The following is a 24081-nucleotide window of genomic DNA, read 5'->3' as shown; positions in this document are numbered from 1 at the left end:
TGGTCAGTACATGAAAATAGCCTCATTCTGTAGAGCCAGATGTTATATTATTGTTGCTAAAATGTTACTAGTTATCATTTTCCTAACTGTATCATCTTTGTGGGTTCTTTCACGCAGTGCTAGTGTATTCCATGATTTGGTTTATAAACAGACCAAAATTGTTTCTTCAAATCAAGAATTGATCTATGAAGGACGACGATTAGTGCTTGAACCTGGAAGACTGGCCCAGCATTTCCCCAAAACTACTGAAGAAAATCCCATCATTGTAGTAAGCCGGGAATCTATGAGCACTGTAGGATTAATGTATGAAAAAAGTATGCTGATTTCTCCTTTTATATTGGGGGGAGCTCATTTTAAAAATTATTGCATGTGCTTTGTAAAGGTTAACAACGATATGTAGAACTTTTGAGTAAATCGTTTGTGATTATTGTAAAGTTTCTATGATAAAAACTAGTGTTGAGCTAAAACTTTTTATATCATATAAAGTGTATCCTAGTACATAATACAATTTGTAAATGTAACTTTCATTATGCTAAGTATTTTTTTTTCATGAAAAGTAGGACAAAATGTTTTATCAGCATCATCTTTTGTAGGAGACTTTTTTTTTTAAAGCAGAGAACTCCTAGTCACTGAATGCATTTAAATTTTTTTCTTTTTTTTTCTTTTTCACAGTAGCATCCTCATGGCATAAAAGTATTAAAGCATTTCAGAAGTTATTTAACCTTTCAACAGTAGAGTTGAGTCCATTATCTTGAGAGATTTATGAAGTTACAAAGTAATTTTGGAAAAAGTAAATTTGAAAATATATTGAAGAGGATGTTATCTTTGAATGGGCAGTCTACCACAGTGTTTTTCATGGAGTGGGCACCTATTAAATGTTTAAATAAATAGCAAGATTTATATTCATTTAATGATATATGTGGCATTAAGTGATTGTTTTTCCTGAGGAAATTAGCTTGAGTGTAGTTAACATCAGTTAGATTAAAAGGTTTTACTTTGCAGGGGATAAAATAATTTTAGAAGTTATGTTCACTACTAGTTTTTTAATGTCTGAATAATTATTTATTTCCTATTTTAGTTTCACTCCCTAAAGTACATCCACGTTATGATTTGGATAGTGATGCTAGTATGGCTAAGGTTAGTATTTAATTAGAATATTTCATATTCCTAAAGACACTAATTTACATTCAGAGATGATCTGTGGAAGTAAAAAAAAAATATTACTGATTTTAAAATAAGTTTTGTCCCTGTATTTACTCAAGCCAAGGTGTAATTCTTCAAATGTTATTGACCTACCCAAGGTACAAGTCTACAAAAATGAATGTTCTAAACAGAGTAGGAGTTCATTTTTAAAAAAAGATGGACCATTCAGAAAATATAGGGAATTTACTAACCCCTTCACAGAAGATAAATGAAAAAGAGACCAATGCCAAAGTTTAGGAAAAGAGGAATAAATGAAATGGACTCCTCATACAAGAAGGAAAATCCTCCTTTGCTGAACTTTGGCTTTTCTCTTTTCTCTTGCTTAGCTGTATGCATGTTTGCTTTGCCAGAGTGGATCAGAGTTTAATAAGTCACCAGTACCTTGTACCATATTTTATTATGAACTACTTTAGAACAGTCATTTTTAAATAGTTGAAAAGCTGTATGGATTTTCTTTTGATGTGTGTCACATTTATTTCTCTTCCTTACTAACTGATGTGTGGTTATATACTTTTTTTAAGTATCCATTGTTTATGCTTTTAAGTTTTTTGTGCATTTAGTAAACTCATTATTGAGCTTGAAGTATATCAGTAACCCTTATATCAATCTTGAAGATTTTTGCCTGTGTCCATTTTTTATGGTTTATTATCATTAGCCCTTATCACTAACTTTTTTTCCCATTAGGTAATAACAGGTGTCGTCTGTTACGCCTGTAGAGTTGCCAGTACCTTGCTGCTTTATCAGGAATTGATGCGAAAAGGAATACGATGGCTGATGTAAGTAATAGGTTAAATTTTGAGAATGGTAATTTATATGAGGAGACAGATTATCATGTCAAATAACATGATGTGATCATCGCCCCCAAAGATGAAATTGGCATGACTTTATCACTCTGCCTGCATAGACGGGCACATGCTTGCCTTTTGCAAGATACACAGTTGCCACTGATTACTGCTGGGAAAGGATTTTGTGTGATAATTCAGTATCTACTCAGTGATGCCTTCTAATGTGATTTTAATTCCTCAAAATACTCCCCCGGCACTTTGCCTTTAACAACTCTGATCCACTCTAGCAAACCAAGTATGCATATAGCTAAGCAAGTAATTTAGACAAACAACTTACTTGATTAAATTAATTTCTTAGGAACATAACCATATTTCATCAGATCCATTCATTCAACATTCGATAAGCGTTTAAAGACTTTTTCTATTACTATACCACCAGGAGCCTTTGTTAGAAAGTAGGATAACCTCCCAAGATGACAACCTCAGAAGGTTAGACTTGTATCCTAAAGTATCCCTTTTATTAATGCTGTGACTGTATCCTTTCAGTCCTTTATTAGGACTCAAAAGAGTCTGTTTTAATTCTTCAATGTCAGGGTGACATGTTGCATCTGGTAGAATATCCCAAGAATCTCTTCTTGCTCTTCTAATCTGCAAATTACACAAATTTGAGACGGATAGCTTATGATGGCTAAAACACTGCCATCAGATTGATGCATTAGCAAGAACATTCCCTGCAAAGATCATGATATGAAAGAACCTCTCATGGAGGAATTTAATCTCACAAAAGATACAGTGGTTAAATAGTTGACTCTTCCTTTGAAGTGTAAAGAGATGTGTTTGGATGGGTGAGTGGACAAGCTGAGTGGAGGAAGAGACTCTCAAGTCTGACTAAGAGGCCATAAAAGACCATAGTAACATTTATAGCTTCTCCAGATAGGAAGAATACCTTTTCTCAAAAAGAATGACAGGTGAACTGATGCTGAGTGAGTGAGCAGAACCAGGAGAATATTGTACACAGTAACAGCAACATTGTGCTGTGATCAACTGTGATAGACTTAGCTCTTCTCAGCAATGCGATGATCCAGGACAATTCCGAAACACTCATGATGGAAAATGCTGTCCACATCCAGAGAGGGAAATATGGAGTCTGAATGCAGATTGAAGCATACCATTTTCCTTTTTTTTGTTTTTTTTCTTTCTCATCTGTTTTTACCTTTTGTTCTGATTCTTCTTTCACAATATGACTAATGTGAAAATACATTCAACATGATTGTACATGTATAATCTGTACCAAATTGTTTGCTGTCTTGGGGAGGGAGAAAAATTTGGAACTCAAAATCTTATAAAAATGGATGTTAAAACTATCTTTACATGTAATTGGAAAAAAATACGATACTATTAAGTGGGAGAAAAAAGAGTGACAGGATGCAAAAGGCAAAATAAGATGAAATTTAGTACAAATAAATGTAAAATCTTGCACTTGGGTACAAAAACTTAACTTCACAAGTATAATACAAAGATCAGACAGCAGTTATTTTGAACAAAATCTCTGGGTTTTTGTGGACTGCAAACTCAGTATGAGTCAGCGTGATGTGGCAAGCAAAAAAAAAAACTAAATGAAATGTTGGACTGCATTAAGAGAAGCAGAGCTTCTAGGAATGGGGAGGTGACAGTCTCATCTTACGTGGCCCTTGTCAGATCTCCTCTGGAGAGCTGTGTTAAGTTCTGGCTGTTGTAATGTAAGAAGGATGTTGAGTTGGGGAGTGTCCAGCTGTAGGCAGCCAAGGTAGTGAAGGCACTGCATCTATGTCACATGAGGGTCACTTTAAAGAATTGAGCGTGTTTAGCCTGGAGAAGAGAAGACTCAGGGGATGTGACTGCCCCCTCAAGTGTTTGAAGGCTCTCATGTGGAAAAGGGAGTAGGCTTGTTCTGTTTTTCCTCAGAAGCAACGGGTGGAAGGTGCAAAGAAGCTGATTTAGGCTTGATTTCAGGAAAGACTTCTAAGGATTAGAACTGTCCCAAAGTGGAATGGACTGCCTAGAGAGTTAAGGGCTTGTGCCTCCTTGGCTGTCATCAAGCAGAGGCTGGGTGATCATTTGTCAGGTATGTTACTGTAGGAATTCCTTTCATACAGATGGTGAATTAGGGGTCACTGGGGTCCCTTTACCAGTCCTCAGATTCTTTGATTAGTCTGACAGCAGTGTGATGGCTGTTGGAGAGGAACATAAGGAACTGGGCACGGGAACCCTGTTAGGAAACTCTTGTAGTAGCCTGACCAGTGGAAATTGGGAGCTGGGCTATGATGATGACAGTGGGAGGAATAGAAGTGAAAAATATTGTAGAGCTGTGTCTGCAAAGTGATAATTAGATATGAGAGGTAAAGGAGGGGGAAGGGTCAAAGATAAAACCAAAACAATGGGAGACTGCCTGAGTGACGCTGCCACTGACAGAGATAGTAAAGTCAGAAAGGTATAGCTTTAGGAACAAATGTAAAAGGTTGAACACTTCAAGTTTGAAATCGGTCAGATAGATGAGAGTGTTCTGTAGGCAATTAAGAGATAGAGACCTGAAATTTGGAAGGAGTTGGGGGGAGAGATCTAGGAGCCACCTGTATAGATGTGATCATTGAAGCTATGGGAGTTGATAAGATTGCAAAGGGAGCCTGGAGGGAGGGAAGGAAGTGGGGTGGGGCAGAGAGAGCAGGAGCGATAGTTGAGAACAGTTTAGATGTTCAGGAACCAGTGGAAACAAATGAGGAGCTCTTAGAAATAGGAAGGTGGTCCAGAGGATGTAATGTTTCTGGGACTAAGGAAAGAAGCTGCATTCAGAGGGGAGGGGTGGGTGGTGGTCAGTGGTGTCAAAGGCTACAGAAGGCTAGAGCAAGGACAAAGGCTGAAAAAAGGTCATTATAATTATCAAATGGTGACCCTTTGTAGCCTTTGAGAGAATATATTTAGTGGAGTTGTGGAAACAAACTAGATGACAAGGAGCAAGAGAGAGGGTGAGTGGGGAAGAAGCGGAAGTATTGGGAATTATCATCACTAAGTTTTTAATAACTAATTCCTGTTTTTAAAAGTGGCGGGGGGGACGACTTAGGTTTTGTTATATTTATTTGGGTAGTGCTGTTAATAGAAACTTTTCAGTTTCACTTGTTACCTGTTTGAGTCAAGTGGATTTTCCAGTGACCCATGAAATTGTTATTCCTTTTCTTTATTAGCTTAATGAGTCATAGGAGTATTAAGATTTTACAGTTTAAAAAAAATTGTGGAAAAGAAGAAAACTCACCTATATGTTACATATGTGATATTACATTTTTAGAGAGCAAATCAATGGTCTAATTAAAAAAGGAATGTATGTCACTGTAACAGGTGTTTACAATGGAGAAAAATAAACCATAGTATATAAATTGAATGCCAAATAAATTTATTAGTGTGCTTTGCATTCATAGAATTTTTTAATAAAACTTCCAAATTCAAAAACATTAAACCAACCAACAGTAAAGCTTGCAAAATTAAGTGCTATAATAGTGCTTAGAAATAAATTTTTTAGTAGTATCCTCCTCAAAATGTGAATCAAATTTCATATATGTTAAGAATGTTGTTATAAAATATGCATATAGTATTTCATATGATCTGTAAGAATAGTACCTCTCCTAACAGCTGTTGTTACTATAAGTGGTAGAAAAGAGAAAATCCAATGACTCTAGGTAGACTGATATGGTTAGTATTATTTTGCAGTGAACTGATTAAGGAAGATTATAATGAAACCATACACAAAAAGACGGAAGTTGTGATTGCTCTGGATTTCTGTATCAGGAACATTGAAAAAACTGTGAAAATGTAAGTAAAATGACTTCCTTGCTTCTAGTTGTTAAAATGTTAGATTCAATTGCATTTCTTAGGTATCCTTGTCATAATATGATAAAATTTCTCAAAAGTTCATTTTAGTTTCCTTTTAAGAACTTATTAGTAGTATTAAAAATTAAGTTCTTGTTGGTTGGATGGCTATGATACGAAAACAACATCAGTACTGTTTAGGAAGAATTAAATACTAAGTCATTAGTGGGGGTTTTTTTTCCCTTTTTTAAGAAAGAAAAATAAATTGAGAATAAAGATGTCTAATTCCTACCTTATAAGCCAAAAATCCTACACTGAAAATAACATCTTATAGTCTTCAGCAAAGAATAGTTACCCTAAAATCTTATTTCAGTACCTTTTTAAGAGCTATGGGATAATCCTGATTTTTAATTTCTTGTTCATCTCAACCCTGTCTTAGACTGCCATGATTTCATATTCTTAGACGTATTCTAGTTATATGTATGACAGAGGCAATAGTAAAATAAATTTTTTATTTTACCTTTTTCAGTGTTTACCCTTTATTTCCATTAAGTGGTTACTGAAATTAGATATCTGAGTGAATATGTAGCCTCAAGCTGTTTATTATTACATTTAACATGCCCACTTTCCTCCTTAACTGACAAGATTATATTAGAATAATGTGAAATTTTCTTTCACTTAGAAAGGTACCCTTCTCTTTTGGGAGTTTGGTGGCAGCCACATGTATCATCTTTTCTTGATTCTTAGATAGAATAGTAAGTGGATCTGATGTTCTGAATTAACCTTTAAATGTAACTTTTTACAGTATCTTTTAAAAAATATGTATGTGTGTATCTATATCTATGTCGATCTATATATATATATATATATATGCATTGTGTTACCATTTAATCTTTTTCCTGGTGACTTCTTTTTATTGTGGACAGATATGAAAAATTGATGCAGATTGATTTGGAAGCAGCAGAGCTGGGTGAAATCTCAGACATACACACTAAATTGTTGCGAGTAAGTAATTAGCAGATCTTAAGCCATAAATCCACAGTCCATCTTTTGCTTACCAGAGATAGAAATGGCACTCAGGTTGGTAAATTTCTAGTCCACCTATATCCAAGCCATCTTAAAGACCTGGAAAAAGAGCCTTCCATGGCCTCCCAGAGCAAACACAAACTTCAGGGATAGATTGTATCCTGCCCAAATTCCTCCTGCTGTAATTTAAGCCTGTTCTTAGAAGTGTAACATTTTAGGGCTGAAGGCAGCATTGTAGATCATCTATTCCAACTCCCTCACTTTACCAAAAAAAAAAAAAAAGGAAATGGAGTCTCAGAGAGGCAGTGACCTGCCTAGTATCAAATCACTAGTCCATTTTTGTTCTCCATAATGTCCCCTTGTTTTGGACTTTGTGATAAAAAAAAAAAACTCAATTTACAAGTGCAAGATAACAATACTTGTTGAAATTATCCAGAAATGAATAATAAGGTAGGTAGTAAATGAGAAAATAATCCAAAGATCTTATCCAGTGCCTCATCACGGCACGGAGATGAGCCTGTGTTCTCTATGTTAGGGGTGCAGGCTTTCTGGCAGACTCATGAGTCATGGAATTAGAGCTGGTTGTGTAGCCAGCCTGCCTTCTGACTCCTGCTTTAGCCTTCTTGATGCTCATTCTATAGTGTGTGTATAACAACTATTTTGACTCCATCCATTATTCTCTTAACTTCCTCAGTTTCCTCATCTGTAAAAGCTCTAAAGCAGTGAAGAAATCTTAAGAAAACAAATGACGAATTTGTCCTTAGCCTCCCTGTGCTTGCAGATGGAAATGACTGATTTGAAGTCTGCTAAGCGAGAGCAGAATAACGCACAGATGTTGTCCCCAGTAGGATCATCATCTCTGTGATTTTTGGCACTCTAATCCCAAGCCTGTTACTCCTCTAGCTCTCCAGCTCACAGGGAACAATAGAAACCAGTCTTCAAGATATCAAAAGCAAGTTGTCTCCTGGGGGATTATTGGCAGATACCTGGGCAAACCAGGAAGGAACACATCCAAAAGACCGAAAGTAAGTAAAAGCTTTATGCGCTCAGCTCTTCATTGTTACCTGCTTTTTACCACACTGATTACAGTAGAACTCTTGATCTCTTTTTTTCTGAATAGTGTAGAAAAACTGCAAGTCCTGCTAAACTGCATTACAGAGATTTACTATCAGTTCAAAAAAGACAAAGCCGAACGTAGTAAGTAAATTTTAACTTATTTTATTTGGTAAGTCAATTTGAATTGATTGTATATAATAGTGGTTGTTATTCTAAGAGATGTGTTTCTCAATAGTAGTGGCTGCTTAAGGGAAATAGTTTATTTTTAAGATATCTTTGGAGAAATTTAAGTTCTTGGGCTTTTTGAACTACATAATCTCAGAAGAAATTCTGCAACATTTTGAGATTTTTCATTAACAAAATTAATGTGATAAACTTATTTCTAGGACTAGCTTACAATGAAGAACAGATTCACAAATTTGACAAGTAAGTGCCTAAGTTATATTTTTAGTCATCAGATTACTTCTTGTTGCCATTTTGCTTATCCTGCTACTGTGATTTTTCATAAAAACAATTGTCCTTTAACCTTGACTTAATAAGGCTGTTTACTATGTGTATGTAGTACATTATGGCCCATGACATTCCTGGAACAGAATGATGAAGTGGAAGGGACAATCTGAATTCTATTGAACCACGCTTTCACCACTGAAATAATGGCAGAAAGAGAAGAGCTTCGTGCCTCTACTCCCCATTTTCCCTTTTTGTGACTTCTCTTATTACTCTTCACCCAAATCGTAGTGAACAGTGCTGCCCTCATTTCCCCCCTCCCCCGCACACCTCCCAGTAGCTTCAAGTATTATTAACGTGCACTTTTGCTTTCTAATATAGGTAATATAAAATCTCCTGTCAAACCATTCCTTTTATTTTGGCTGAGTCACACAGACTTTTTAAAAAAAAGAAATGTCACTGCCAGAGAGTAAGCGACTCAGAGAATACTTGCTGCTTTCTGGATCCTCGTTCAACCCAAGATAGGTAGCCTAAATTTATCCCATATCCGTATGATTTGATTGGCATCCCAGCTTCCATCCTTTTCCCTCGCCAGTCCATCACACAGCTGCCAAATTGATATTTCAAGCAAAATGACTATTTCACTTCTCTACTCAAAAATCTTTAGTGGCTCCTTCTTATCCAAATAAAATATTGAATCCACAATGTGACTCCCATCTACCTATCCAGTCTTACTATTCTTCAAACATTCTGTGTTCCAGATTGGCCTGTGTACTCTGATTGTCAGTCTGTTATTTCTCCCATTCATTACATGATTTCCTTGCCTTTTCCAATTACACATGTCCTTTATGGTTTTTTGGTCACTTCTTGTATTCTGGTCATCATTGGTAAGACGCTACAGCCTATTTATGCCCACTAGGCATCTTGCCAGTGCCCTTCATGTCCCTTGGAATTTTTTTTGAAGTTGTGTCAGATCTTCACAAGGAGAACATCAGTATTAAAAAAGATTGACTCAGTCAACACAGAACAGATTGAGACCATTGAAAGCCCTTATGTAGTTTACCAGATATGATCCAGTCTTCTTTCTTCCTCTTATTTAAATTCCAGTATTACCGTGATCACTTTCAAAAACAAAAATCATGCTGAAAGGTTGGAATGTGTACATATATAAGGTTTGCTGATGGAAATATACATTTCTTCATTTTAAGAGTGATGAAATGGTTCCTTTCCCCCTTTGGTAATTTTATTCTTTTGCATTATATATTTAATAAACTTTTAAGGTATGAGGTAGGAATTAAAAAATTTGTGGGAGAAGATTTCATTGATTATTTTTAAATTACAGGCAAAAGCTGTATTTTTATGCAACAAAAGCTATGAGCCACTTTACTGATGAGTGTGTTGAAAAATACGAAGCATTTTTGGATAAGGCAGAAGAATGGATGAGGTAAAACACCCCTTTTTTGATTTTTACAATTTATAATTTTACTTTTTCTTATTAAGAACTGGTATCTGTTTTAGTAATTTGCTTATTTGAAGTGAATTCATTTTACTTTCAGAAAGATGCTTCACCTAAGGAAACAGTTGTCATCGCTAACTAATCAATGTTTTGATATGGAGGAAGAGGTATCAAAGTACCAGGACTATACTAATGAGGTACTGGAGCCTTTCTTTTTTGGGGAAAAAAAGCCTCTTTTCCCCTTGAAGACCATCGATATTAAATTAGGATAAACAATATTTGAGAATGTTCATTTTAGTAATTAATAGGAGAAGCAGCACAGACTATATCTAACTCTTAATCTAGTTTCTCAGTCAGTAAACATTTATTAAGCACCTACTATGTATCAAGCACTGGAGATCCAAAAAGAGACAAAAGACAGTCCCCGGCCTCAGGCAGCTCACAATCTAATGAGGGAAAACAACATATAAAAAAGAAGTTGAAAAAGGGGATTGGGGAGGGAGGATACCTGGTATGGAGGTGTCCAGGAGTCCTGCATCCAGGTGGGAAATAGGTAAATTTACACAGGGCGTCCCAGAAGTTTTGGTGTGGTTTTAAGCTTGCCCTGTACATATTGCTATCAATGAGAATATAAGATGAATGAAGATACAAGGTGACATTTTTTAAATGAAATGAGCTGCCTCTCAATGTGGGTGCCAGAGTCTTTCCCAGAGACTAGATGACTGCTTATTGAAGGTGGTACTGACAGTATTCATACTGCAGAGAGAAGTTGACCTAGATAACCTTGAAGGTTACTGTCCAACTGCAGTTTGATGGTTCTCTTCTAAAATCACTGCCTTGGCTATTGTAGTAACCTCTGAATGACTCTTCCTGCCTCCGTTGTCTCCTTCATGCAGTCCACGCTTCTTGATGACACTCATGATCATATCAAGCCTGTGCCTAGAAACCACTAATGACTCCTTCATGCCTATGGAAAAAAGTTCCTGTTTCTTTTATTAATATTAGAAGCTCTCCATAGTTTATCTCCTCACCTTTCCAGCTGTAGCTTTTATTATTCCTCTCCTTGCACTGTATGTTCCAGCCAAACTACATAAGTCTTTGTTCCCTGCACACACCCTACATGTTCCTGCCTTTTCTGATTCCTCCTAGTGCCCAAAATGTCCTCTCTTCCCCTAGACATAGGGATCTGAGTATGTGCCTTCCTATAAACTGGTGAGCTTCATCCTGGCAGAGACTGTTAATATAGATGTTATGTTGTTTCCAGCCTTGAGCACAGTACTTCGTGAAAATGGGCATTTAATGATGCTCAATGGATTGAATAGCGCTCTAGGAATTAAAAGTGGAATACTGACATGTTTCAAAATATCCAGGTGTTTGCTCAATCCCATTAATTAACTATTTACTATGTTTAAGGAACTGTGGTTGCAAAGAAGAAAAACATATGTATGATTAAAATCTCTTGGTTGGAAACATTTGCCTATATATTTCACATAGCTACCAGCTTAAAATTATTATGAGATTTTTGTATGCATCATAAATGTTGTCACACTAGCAGTTTGGATTCCAAATGTAAATTAATAGTTTTATTAAAAGGTATAAGCATGAGCTCTGTCGTAGAAAATTTGTTGCTCTTTCTTGTGTGATTCATATATACCTTTTCTGTATTTCAGTTACAGGAAACTTTGCCTCAGAAATTGTTTGCAGCTTCCAGTGGAATAAAACATACCATGGCTCCCATTTATCCAAGCTCCAACACACTAGTGGAGATGACTCTTGGGTAAGAAGTTCACATTTGAGTGATTAATTTTCAGTTTCTCACCATTTTTAGCTCTGAGTATTTGATATTAGTAAATAACTCTAGGATAAAGCTCAAAATTGCTTGACAATTACTGTCTAACATTACTTGCAAATTAATTAAATCTACAGATGGAAATTTCATGTCATAAAGGTAATTCTGAGAAGTAGTAACAACTTTTGGTTTTTGTTTTATAGCATGAAGAAATTGAAGGAAGAGATGGAAGGTGTTGTTAAAGAGCTTGCTGAAAATAATCATATTTTAGAGAGGTGAGGTTCTTCTCCACCCCCATTTCCCAATAAATATCTACTAAATTAAATATAGGCATAGACTTTCATTGGCTAAGCGGTAATGGGGGATATATGGGGATATACAAGTTTACTTTAGGTTTTTCTCTGGTTTGCTCTGTTAACTTGTTTGACCTCTTTTGCTGCTTATTATTCATCTTAAGAGATTGTAGTATTAGTCGACTTCTAACGGTTGCTGTGGGGGGAAATCATATTACAAATAATTTTACAATGGCTTCCACATCATATGATTATTTGTTGATAGTATTAGCTCTTTGAATCAATAGCTATTTGATTCAAAACCATGTTTATATTATATGTAAAAATTGCTCATTTCAACTATCATTTTGCATTTTCTGAAATCAAAGCTACTTATTAGGTGTTGTTCTGGAGTCCTTTGGTTTATTATTCTTGCTGGAGTATTGTGCAAACACAGTTACTGGGTAAGCTAGCTGCATGTGCATCTTCAAGTATAAACAATGCCAGCAGCTGAGTTCAGTGCAGAGCCAGCAAACCCATCCACATCTGGCTGGAGCATGCTCACTTCACAAGGTGACAGAGGGCTTGCCAAACCTTTAAAAGGTTCTCATAAATAGGAGTTGTTTTGATTATGCCTGGCCCCTCTTGAGTCCGTTTCCACAAGTATTTATTGAGTACCTATTACTGCCAGTTAGTATGCTAGTAGCAGTTTAGCAGTTGTCTCTCTAATAATAACAAATGAGAAAACTTGGTCATGGAGCTAATAGGTCATTTAGTTGGAATTCACGTTCAGGTGTTCTGAGTCCAAGACTATTATACCTCATTTGATTCCTGTATCAGAGTAATCCCCCCTGTAGCTTTGGCACACATTTTTGTTGGTGCTTCAAGTACTGTAGTTATCCAGTAGGCCAGGAGAGAGGACCTTATAAGATTTGAGTTCCAGAGAGACCAACTTAGTAGTTTAAAAAAAAAAACAACTTCTTAACTATGTGTAGAAATTTATCGAAGACCTCTGTAAACATGAGGCTTACTTTAGTTAAACCTTGAGCTTATGTTGTAGGTCCAAAATTCAGACTCTAGTGTAGTGGAAAAAACTGAGAAGACTTGAGTTCTAGTTCTAGCTCTGTATCTAATGAGCTGTGTGATCTTGAGCAAATCATTTAACATCTCAAGGCCTCCGCTTCCTCGTTTAAAAGATTAAAGTTGAACAAGGTGATTTCTAAGTTCTCTTCCAGGTCTGTACTGTGCTGAATCTTTCTGGATTTCCTACGAGTGAAATGGGCACAGTAGTACCATTCACTTGGGCATTGTGAAGATGTAATTAAATAATGTATCTGAGAGACAGCTAGGTGGGGCAGTGGATAGAGCACCAAGCCTGGAGTCAGGAGGACCTGAGTTCAGATAGTAGCTGTGTGACCCTGGACAAGTCACTTAACCCCAATTACCTCCCCCACCAAAATAATAATATATGTGAAAATGTTTTGAAAAATTTTAAGGAAATGATTTCTGGTTATGATAGTAATATGAGAGGTTGCAGAGAAGTCCAGTGCTCCCCCATAAATCCAGGCATATAGACAGACTAATAAAGAAAACATAAGTAAGCTCCTCCATTTAGTCCAGAATTCCACAAAAAGATGTTTAGAAGCCTGCCAGTTGGAGGTAGAGGGATCTCACTAGGGATACCAAATGATTTAAGAATATCAGACTCCTTCAGAACATAACCACATTTAAAAAATACCTGGTTACCATATTTCAGAAACTCATAAAAGAAAACTTCCCAGATATGTTAGAATCCGAGGACAAGTGAAATATAAAGAACCCACCTCCTGAAAAGAAACCCCAAACTGAAAATACCCAGAAGTATCATAGGCAAAATCCGTAACTCCCAAGTCAAAGCAAACATACTTGAAAGCATCTAGGAAGAAAGAGATTAAGTAGAAAGGGACCTCAGTCATGATAACAGGCCTATGAGACAACTACAAAAAAGGAGAGGAAAATCTTGGAATACAGTATCCCAATAGGCAAAAGCTAAAGGCTTGCAATCATCAATAACATATCCTAAAAACTGAGCATACTTCTAAAGGGGAGAAATGGACCCTTAGTAGATAAGAGGACTTTTGGTCACTCTTGATAAAAAGACTGGATAAAAAGCCAGAGTAGAAACTTTGAAATCAAAACACAGGAGTCTGGAATAACCGAGGAAGGTAAGTTCAGCCCCTCCTGATTTGAGCAATTGGGGGGATTAAATGACAATGAAATTCTTAGGTTCTATTAGGAGAAAAGAGAAAAGTGTCCCTTTAGAATCCTAATGTCTTTGAGGATTACTGAGGGAGTTAAAATAAGGCAAACATAAGGCCTGGGGTGCAGTTTTGTTCTGTTGCGCTAGTTTTAAGAGAGTATAAAGAAATACTCTAGGGAAGAAAAAAGGAACTTGCTATTTTGCATAAGTAATACATGTGAAAAGATGAGTATACTAAAATGGAAGAAAGGGTGGAGGGAGAGCAGGGGTCACATAGCACTGCTCTCTTTGAACCTGACAAAAAGGATTGGACACGGAAATGGAATCATACAGAGTTTAGTGTCGAAATACATTAGTCTCAACTGGGATACAGGAAGAGAGACAATGAAAGTGTAGTGGAGAATAGAAGAGTAAAAGATAGATTTGGGGAGCAAATAGTCACAAGCCAAACAAACTTCAGTCAAGTCAACAAACATTTATTAAGCATTTACTATGTGTTGGGCACTATAATAAGTGCTGGAGATACAGAGAAAGGCAAAAAACAGTTCCTGCCTTCAGGGAGCTCACAATCTGATGAGAGGCAGAACGTGCAAACAACTATGTACAAACAGTGTATTAATATTAAACAGGATAAATTGGAGATAATTAATAGAGGGAAGGCACTGGCATTAAGAAGGACTAGGAAAGGCTTCTTGCAGAAGGTGAGATTTTAGCTGAGACTCAGGAAGTCAAGAGGTGGAGGAAAGGAGGAAGAGGATTCCAGGCATTGGGAACAAATACTGCAAAGTTTTGGAGTCAGAAGGAGTATATTGTGTGAGAAACATAAAAAGAAACCAGTGTCACTAACCTGTGGAATATGTGGAGTGGAGTAAGATTTAAGAAGATTAGAAAAAAAAAACAGTAAGGGGTCGGATTATGAAGAACTTTAAAAAACAAATAGAAGATTTATTTTTAATCCTGGAAATAATAGGAAGGCACCAGAATGTATCGAAGGAGAGGGAGGGAGAAGTAATATGGTCAGACCTCTACATTAGGATGATTACTATTGATAGCTGGGTGGAGGATATATTGGAGTGGGGAGCAACTTGAGACAAGGAGATCAACCAGCAAGCTCTTGCAGTAATCCAGGAGGCTGCACTATGGCGGTAGTTGTGCCAAAAAAGAGAAAGGGGGTTATCCAAGAGATATTTCAAAGGTAAAATTGAGCCCAGGTGATGAGGATGGTGGAGTCCTCAACAGCAATAGGGAAATTCAGAAAAGTTGAACAAAAGGGAAGCTTCAAGGGGTTGATCATAAAGGATGATTAAGACCAACATGTCAGAATTGGAGAGTTGGGGTCTGGCCTTGAGAAGAGAGGAAAAGCAAAGGAGAAGGAACTGCTCTCTTCACTTAGAGATGTCTAGTGTTAATCATTTGTTCTATTTCTGCAGTCTTTTCTTTATATAAAGGGTAAAGAAAGAATAGAGGGAAAAAGTATGAGAGATGACGATGGAGAGAAATAACACAAATCATAACCGAAAATGTGATGAGTGTGATGAATTTATCCATAAAGTAGATGATGGTGGAATGTATTAGCAAAATCCAGCCAAATGTTGTTTATAAGAAACATGCTTGTAACATAAAAATTCACAAAGTTAAAATGAGGGATTGGAATAGAATTTATTATGCTTCAGGTGAAATTTTTTTTTTTTTTTTACAAACAAGGCTAGCGATCTTAATCTAGACAAGGTAAAGAGTTAATAAGCAAGGAAACTCTTATGTTTAAAGGCACCATAGAGAGTGAAATCATTACTTAGTGTAAAAAGTGTCCCCAAAGGCTTAGTGCAGTTTTACACTTCTTAAAAGTTATTTGTACACAAAATGTCATTGCATCTAAGTACTCAAAGGAAAAGTTAATTGAATTACTGGGAAAAATAGCCAGAAAAATTATGATAATATGAAGAGCTCAGTGTACCCCTTTAAGACTTAGAAAAAAATCTAACAAAACTATAAAGGAATTAGAAATATACATGTATACACATACATATGTGTATATAGAGATACATATGTGTGTATCTATGTGTGTGGTAAAATATTAGGCTTGGAGTGAAGAAGGTCTGAGTTCGACTCCTTCCTCATCCACTAGTTGTATGTCCCTGAGCAAGTCTTTTAGCCTTTCTGAGTCTGTTTCCTCATCTGTAAAGGTAATAGCACTTAATAGGATTATTGTGAGGAACAAACGCAATAATGTATGTAAAGTTTTCTGTATAAATGTTTGCTATCAGTTACTGAATATTAATAGAAAGGAACAGATATGTACATATATATATACATATATTTCCTAGCTATAGATGATAATTTTAAAGAAGTTGACCATGTGCTATAAGGAATTAAAATCTCATAAACAAATGTAGGAAAGCATGAATATTAAACATATCCCTTATCACAGTGTAATAAAAATTATAATTAATAAAGAACCTTTGAAGAAAGGAGTCAGGTGGAGGACAGATCATTTAATCCTAAAGAATTGGTGGATCAAAGAACAAATCATACAAACAATAGGTAATTTCTTCAAGGAAAATTAAAATAGTAAGGCAACATAACCCAAACTTTTGTGATTCAGCCAAAGTAGTCCTTTGGGAAATATTTCTATCTCTATAAACGTTTTCATTCCTAAGAGAGAACAGACCAGATTAATGAATTGAACATATAGTAGCTCAATTAAATACAAAAATAAAAATTATGAAAATCAAAAAAAGTTGAACAAAATTAAAAGCAAAAAAAATTGAATTGATAAGACTAAGTTGGTTATTTGAAGAAAAAAGATAATTAATCTGATACAGAAAATAGAGGAAAACCAAATTATCACTATCAGAAATGAAAAAAAGATAATTCACAATAAAGTGGGAATTACTAGAAATTGTTTTGCCCAATTATATTTGGAAAAACTGATAAATGGATGAATGCTTACAAAAATATTAAGTACCCAGATTAAGAGAAGAAAAAGAGAATGTTAATAACCCAGTCTTAGAAATTGAATATGACATGGGAAGAACTCTCAAAGAAAGCAGATCTATTTACAAGTTAATTCCATCAGATGTTCAAAGATTAATAAATACCAGCACTATGTCAGTTGATTACAGAAATAGAGAAAAATGATATCCTACCAAATTCCTTTTATGAGAAAAATATGGCCCTGATTCTTAAACCAGAGAGCAATGAATCATAGAAAGAAAACTATAGGCCAAAATCTCTAATGAGTATCTATGCAAAAGAATAAAAATGTTAGCAAAAAAGATAATATTAGGTATGAAAAATCTACTAATCAATCTTCTAAGATACAAGAATTATGCGAATACGACTGCAAAACAGTCTTTGTGGAAATAAAGGCAGAGGCAAATAATTGGAAAAATATGAAGTAAATGATGGTGGTTGGGCCATGTCATTATAAAAATGAGGGGCAGCTAGGTGGTGCAGTGAATAGGGCACCGGCCCTGGAGTCAGGAGGATCTGAGTTCAAATCCGGCCTCAGATACTTGAAACTTACCAGCTGTGTGACCTTGGGCAAGTCTCCCCAATTGCCTTACCTTCCCCCCCAAAAAAAAAACATTATAAAAATGATAATACTATCTTAATTACCAGTGCAGTGCATTGCCCATAAAAACAAAGGATTGCTTTATATAAGCTGGAAAAAAATTGGTCTGGAAGAATAAAAGGTCAAGAAGTCTAAGAACATTCTTTAAAAAATGGGCAAGGAGTGGCCTAGCAGTGCCAAATTTCAAACTATATTGCAAAGGAATTATCATCGAAAAACTTTGCTACTTTATAAAAACTTTATGCTTGATACTTTTTAAAACCTAGAAAAGTTGGTCAGTGGCTACGGCACAGTTGCATGATGTTTGACAAAATCCAAGGGCTCTAGCTACTTGTATAAGGATTCACTGATTAAACAAAAACTGCTAGGAAACCTGGAAGAAATTGGATTTAGGCCAGCTGTTCACACCACATAGCACAAAAACATTAAAATGGCTCTATGACCTAGGTATAGAAAGTCATATCATAAGTAAATGAGAGGATCAGCGTAGGGTGCACCTTTTATAGCTCTAGAATTCTTGACCAAACAAAGGCTACAGAGGGTTGGCAGGAGATAGCATGGACAGTTTGGATTACAAAAAAACTGAATTTTTCTGTAGACAAAACCAATGTAGTTAAAATTAGAAAAGAAGTAACTAGGAAAAAATAGCCTTTGCAGCAAATTTCTCTGATAACAGTTTGCTATCCAAGATATTCGGGGGATTGATATAGATATATAAGGTCAAAAGCTTTCCCTTATCCCCCCTGACCCCAAGAGAAGTTCTCAAAAGATATGAAAAGGTAGTTTTTGAGGGAAGAAATTCATACAGTCAACCACTGTATGGAAAAATGCTTTAAATCACTAATGATAAGAAAAACGAAAAAACAACTCTAAAGTTTTCCCTCCTATATATCAGATTGGCAAACATGACCAAAAATGAAAACTATAGTTGTTGGAGAGGCATTTTTCACTGTTGGTAAAACTGATGCAGTCAAGCCATTTTGGAAAATGTTTTAGAACTATACTCAGAAAACCACTAAGCTGATCATACTTTTTGACCCAGTGATGCCGCTAATAGGCATATATTGCACAGAAATCAAGAAAGAACTCACGTACAAACATAACAGCACTTTTCATTTTAGCAAAGAACTGTAAACAAAGGGAATGCCCATCATTTGGGGCAAATGGCCAGACAAGTTGTGATATATGGTATATGTAAGGTATGTATTAGTGGAGTATTGTGCCTTAAGAAAATGGAAAAAAGGGACAGTTTCAGAAGAACCCTAGAAATTTGTGTGAATTGGTGGAGTGAAGTGAGTGAAACCAAGAGATCAGTTTAGACGAGTCACATGGTAAGACTTAAGAACTCTAATCAAGTTAATGACCAATATACATTCCATAGGCCTAATGAGTGAATGTGCTGCCCAGTAAAGGGGAGCTCAGGATGCAGAATGAGACCAATGCAAGCATCTGTTTTGCTTGACTGCATATTTTTTAAAAGAGTTTGGTTGTTTTGTTTTTTTTTCAGGGGTTGGGGGAGTATATGGACACAAGAAAAAATACTCTTGTTCACTGAAGAAATCTAATAAAAGTTTTTAAAAGAGTATTATGGCATCTAGGAAAAAAGAGATGGATTCAGTGAAATCAGAGAATGATTACAACACCATAAAGAAAAACAACTTTCGTAGAGATAGAATTATGATCAAAGTATGGAACAAATACACCTCCTGAAAACTGACAATGAATCACATCTTGGTACAGGAGAGATGCAGAATGAGACAGATTTTCTCAGGCTATGTGTAAATGTGTTTTTAGCGACTATTTGTTACAACAGCACATTTTATTTTTGTAGTGAAGAATGGGTTGAGGGGAAAGTTATACTCCCAAAAAAGGAAGATAAAAGAGTATATATAATATACATATAATAAAACATTTTTAAACAGAAAAGACCAGAAAGAAATTTGAAGCAGACATAAAGCAGAATTGTGTTGAAGTTACCATGTTAAATTTGAATTACTAAAAAACCATACATACTGGGGGGGCCGGGATGACAAGCAGTACAGAAAATAAATTTTCTTTTAAAAAAATGGCATTTTACAAATATGAGGTGTAAGGGTACTTTCTTAAAATGGTTTTATAAATTTTAATTATTCAGTTAAGGGAATAAAATTTCCATTTGTCACAGTGCTTCTAATAAGCAGAGTCTCCTATTCTTGTTTGTAGCTTGCTTGTCAAAATCAGAGGACCAATACTAAAGCATTGATTTTAATGTCTTTTTATATATCTGTCAAGATTCTGTGATTTGAGATAAAACATAAAAAGTAAACAGCTATTTAAAGTTCGTATTTTTAAAAAAAAAAACTTTGTTTTCAGAAATATGTGCTGTTTTCTTAAATATATTTTAATGATCAGTTAAATTTGGGGAGATTTACTTTTTCTTCTGTTTCAGATTTGGCGCATTGACTATGGATGGTGGCCTTCGGAATGTTGATTGCCTCTAGCTTTCTAAGAAACTTGAAAAAACCTCATTCAGTTTGCACAAGAAAAAAATTGCTTTGGGGGCATTAAATGTTAGTGACTCTGCCGGTGTCCTATTGTTCCTATATTTCAGTATTTGACACAAGCATGTAAATATGTACTATATTGTAAATACGTAAAAATATATAAATTTTTGGCTGCTGCTAAAATGTACTTTTCTCTTTTAACATTTATAATCAAGTGAGGAAATTTACCTCAGTGAGCACTAGTACATGACCATGATAAATATGTAGAGATACTGAGATTTCTAAACTACTTTGACAGAAGACTAGATGAGCCATAGCTTGCTCCAGCATCTAAGGCAGAATTTTTAGGTGGAACCAAATCTACGTTGTAAATTACTGTATTACATCCTTAAAATTCAGAAGTGGAATCAGTTTTTATTGCTGATGAGACTTTTAGTTGTAATTTTGGGGGCAAGGGCAAGAATGGAAGAAGTTGTTTTTCTTGTCTTGGCTTTTGTTTTGTGGGAATTGGAAATTGAGCTTGTGTATTTCTAGGATCCTAGGATCATACTTTTTAGTTAGAAAATGAAATGACATTACTTTCAGGCTACAAGTTGCCCAGGTCCCTGTTTACTCTGGGAAAATCATCTGATTATTTTAGGATAAATTCTAAAACAAAATTTTTAGCAGTTTAATCATTAAAACCCATCCACCTCTGATAGCCATAAAACTTAGTTGTGATTTCAATACAGACCTAAATAAGGGGCAGCTGAAATAAATTAATGTATTCATTTCTTATCATCTTTTCTAAAACTAATTTTGCTCAATATTTTATGGAAGCTAGTGGATTTACTTGTTTTTATAAGAAGAATGTGTGTATGTGCGTATAGTTCATATGAGAAAAATTCTTATTTTTAAAAAGAAACAATGTGGGTGATGATGGTAAATGATACTCTTTATGTCATTCAAGTAGAAAAGTAATTTTCTGTCTCATATCCCCAGAGGTTTTGCAAACTTGGTAAAAATTCATTCAACAAATAGTTATTGAGCACCAACCGTGTAGGGAATACAGAAAAGAATAAAATACAATCCTTGCCCTCATGACACTTAATAGTCTAGTAAGGGAGGTGAGACTATAATGAATATAGGGTAAACAGGTAAAAAGACATGAAGAAGAGGCAGAAGTTTCTTCTGAGGAAAATGGAAAGGGGTAAATCAGGGAATGCCTCAAGGAGGTGACATTTGAACTGAGCCTTGAAGAATAGTTAAGAATTAAGCACAGCTGGGGGAAGTGATTCCAGGTAAAGGGAACAGCACGAGTCAAAGCACAAAAACAAGTGTACTCCTAGTAAAGGAACAAGTAGTTTGGCTAGAATGTAGGCTGCATAGATGTAGATTGGAGACAAACTGTGGGCTTCAAAAAAGCAATCCCTTTAGCCCCAAGAGAGGGTTCGCATTGAAAGGTGTTCCAAGAATTGCAAACTGAAGGGTTGTGCTCAGCACTTTTATTATTCCACCAATAATTTTTGTAATGATTAGTTTTGGTCTCAGACACATCAGATCTGTGAGTGTTGTTTTGATCAGTCTGTATCATGATTCCCTGACAAAAACAGCAGTGGAAAATAAACCAATTTTTAAAAAACTAACGTATTAAGATTTTATTTGGAAAAATGATGCAGTATTGTATGGGGATGGTTTATGATACCCATGTATTCATTAAATAAATGCATGAGTGAATGGCTTTATTTACTTAAATATAGTATCAACAGCCTATCAATTTTATGGTCTGAGTGTGTTTTTCTTCAAATGACACATTTATTCTCTGTTGACTTTTTCTAAAGGTCACTTGACCATACAAATTTTACTTATATGTTTTAAAATTCGATGCTCTTGAATGTTGTTTTATTATATCTTTGGATTTTATATTGCCAACCCTAAGCAAGGGCTATCAAAGAAACTTTACATTGTAGACCGAGTGTCATCAGTGTCTTAGATGAAAAATTTTTTCACTACAGGATTTAGTGACATATAAACTAGGCTTCATTATTTTCCCCATTTTAACCCTACAAATATATAGTCATCGTTTAAACTATTTTAAATGAACGCATTTTGCTTTTAAAACTTAAGTTTTATAGCGTGCAGAGAAACCAGCCAAGATGGGAGAAAAGGGAGTGTAGCCAAGCTCTTCCCCCCACTGCTATTCCATGAAGATCTAGAAAATGCTTTAGAGTTCTCATTAAGAAATCCAAGAAAAAAGAAAATTATGAGTCAGTTTTTCAGCTCAGGTCACCATAAGGAGATGTCTGCAGACCCTGAGTATGGGCTCCAGGCAGGTGTAGCTGCACCCAAGCAACTGAAAGAGAGGCAAGGCTTTGAACCAGGGAAAGAGGGGATAGTAGATCTGGTGCAGAGTGAACCCCACAATGTTCAGGGAGCAGGTGCCAACTGTACTGTTTACTATCAGTGCTGAGCAGGGGACCTGTGCTTAAGGATGGCATTCTATGGCAGGGAGCAAATACAGTTACTTCACTGTGCACTGAGGAACAAGATCCAGAGCAGGGAGTAGCTGTGTAGCTCTGACCCCAGAAGTGAAGCAGGGTCTCAGATCCATCTGCCAACCCCATCCAGGATATCCAGGGAAGGAAGTCCAGACCTAAGGGGAATTCTTCTGAACCTGCAGATTAACCACAAGCCCACAGTGGGATTGCTCAGACCCGAACCAAGGTCAGGGTCTTGCAAAGCTCAGACTTGGTGGGCAGTGCTCAAATCTAGCTCTGGATCAGGGATTTTAGACACACTGAAAGCTAGCAGGACTCTAGCTTGAGCTGTTCCTAAGTTCCTGGAATAACATTACACTAAATACCCTGAGAAATCAGGAGGCAAGGAGATAGAAAAGGGAACCAAACACAACCCAGAAATGTGCAGTCTGGCCATAACAAAGTCCAAAGGCAGGAAGTCTGGAGGGATAAGTAAGGAATCTTACCATACAGAGCTATTCCAATTACAGGAGCATTGAAGACACCTAACAGAAGAGAAATGATTCCAAAATGTCTGCAGGCACAGCTTGCTGTAACATCGATTGGAATACCAAAAGAAATCACACCAGACAGGTGTGAGCTAAAGAGCTAGAAATTATTTGTTAAATGAGAATACTGGTGGAAATATTTGGAGAACATGCCAGCACCAGGGAGAAAACTGGAAGAGAAATGCGAGCTATGGAAGAAAGAAATGAAAAGAGAATTCCATAAGAAGTATGAAACCTTATCCAAGAAACAGACTTTATGAAAATTAGAATGGAACAGATAGAAGTTAGTGACTTCATGAGACAAAAAAATATTTAAACAGTGAAAAAGCTACTACTGAAAAATAGAACCATAAGGTATCTTATATAAAAAGCAATTGACCTGGAAAATATCAAAAGAATTTAAAAATCATTGAACTACCTGAAAATCATGACCCTCCCTCCAAAAAAAAAATGCCTAAACATATTTCAAGAAATCAAAAGAAAACTGCCCCATATCTCTTAGAACCAGAGGGCAGAGTAAAAATAGAATACATTGGAGACCTGAAAGAAACCCAAAATAAAAAATTCCAGGAACATAAAATGCAGAGCTTCCAGGTCAAGGGAAATATTCTTCAAGCAGCCAGAAAGAATGTCAAGTACCAAGGAGCCACAGTTAGGAACACACAAGATTTGGTAGTTATCAGATGAAAAAATGGAGAGCTTGGACTACAGTATTCTGGAAAGCAATAGGTTGAGGATAATCCTACAAAGTGGGGGGGAAATAGATCTTTGATGAAATAGAGGACTTCCAAAACATTCCTGACTTTAAAAAAAAAAGAGAGACCAGAGCTACATAGAAACTTTGAAATATAAACACAAGACTCAAGTGAAACATAAATAAGAACGAACAATCATAAGGGTTGAAACAAGT

General features: G+C 35.8%; 1 protein-coding gene across 1 annotated transcript in view; it reads left to right on the top strand.

Annotated features, from left to right (window-relative positions):
* The window catches only part of TBK1 (TANK binding kinase 1), a 51678-nt gene extending 29764 nt beyond the window's left edge, over window positions 1-21914 (top strand). Inside the window, exons 10-22 of the mRNA XM_036759815.1 lie at window positions 118-314; window positions 1079-1137; window positions 1888-1979; window positions 5727-5828; window positions 6752-6830; window positions 7755-7876; window positions 7972-8048; window positions 8294-8333; window positions 9697-9798; window positions 9911-10007; window positions 11481-11587; window positions 11803-11874; window positions 20113-21914. Of these exons, the coding sequence (XP_036615710.1) occupies window positions 118-314; window positions 1079-1137; window positions 1888-1979; window positions 5727-5828; window positions 6752-6830; window positions 7755-7876; window positions 7972-8048; window positions 8294-8333; window positions 9697-9798; window positions 9911-10007; window positions 11481-11587; window positions 11803-11874; window positions 20113-20164 (1198 nt within the window). The 3' untranslated portion in view covers window positions 20165-21914. The remainder of the gene's footprint in view (window positions 1-117; window positions 315-1078; window positions 1138-1887; window positions 1980-5726; window positions 5829-6751; window positions 6831-7754; window positions 7877-7971; window positions 8049-8293; window positions 8334-9696; window positions 9799-9910; window positions 10008-11480; window positions 11588-11802; window positions 11875-20112) is intronic.
* Window positions 21915-24081: the final 2167 nt, after the last annotated feature.

The sequence above is a fragment of the Trichosurus vulpecula genome, chromosome 5 (assembly GCF_011100635.1).
Source record: "Trichosurus vulpecula isolate mTriVul1 chromosome 5, mTriVul1.pri, whole genome shotgun sequence".
Lineage (NCBI taxonomy): Eukaryota > Metazoa > Chordata > Mammalia > Diprotodontia > Phalangeridae > Trichosurus > Trichosurus vulpecula.
The sequence above is the reverse complement of the archived record's forward strand: the minus strand, read 5'-3'. Positions and strand labels throughout refer to the sequence as shown.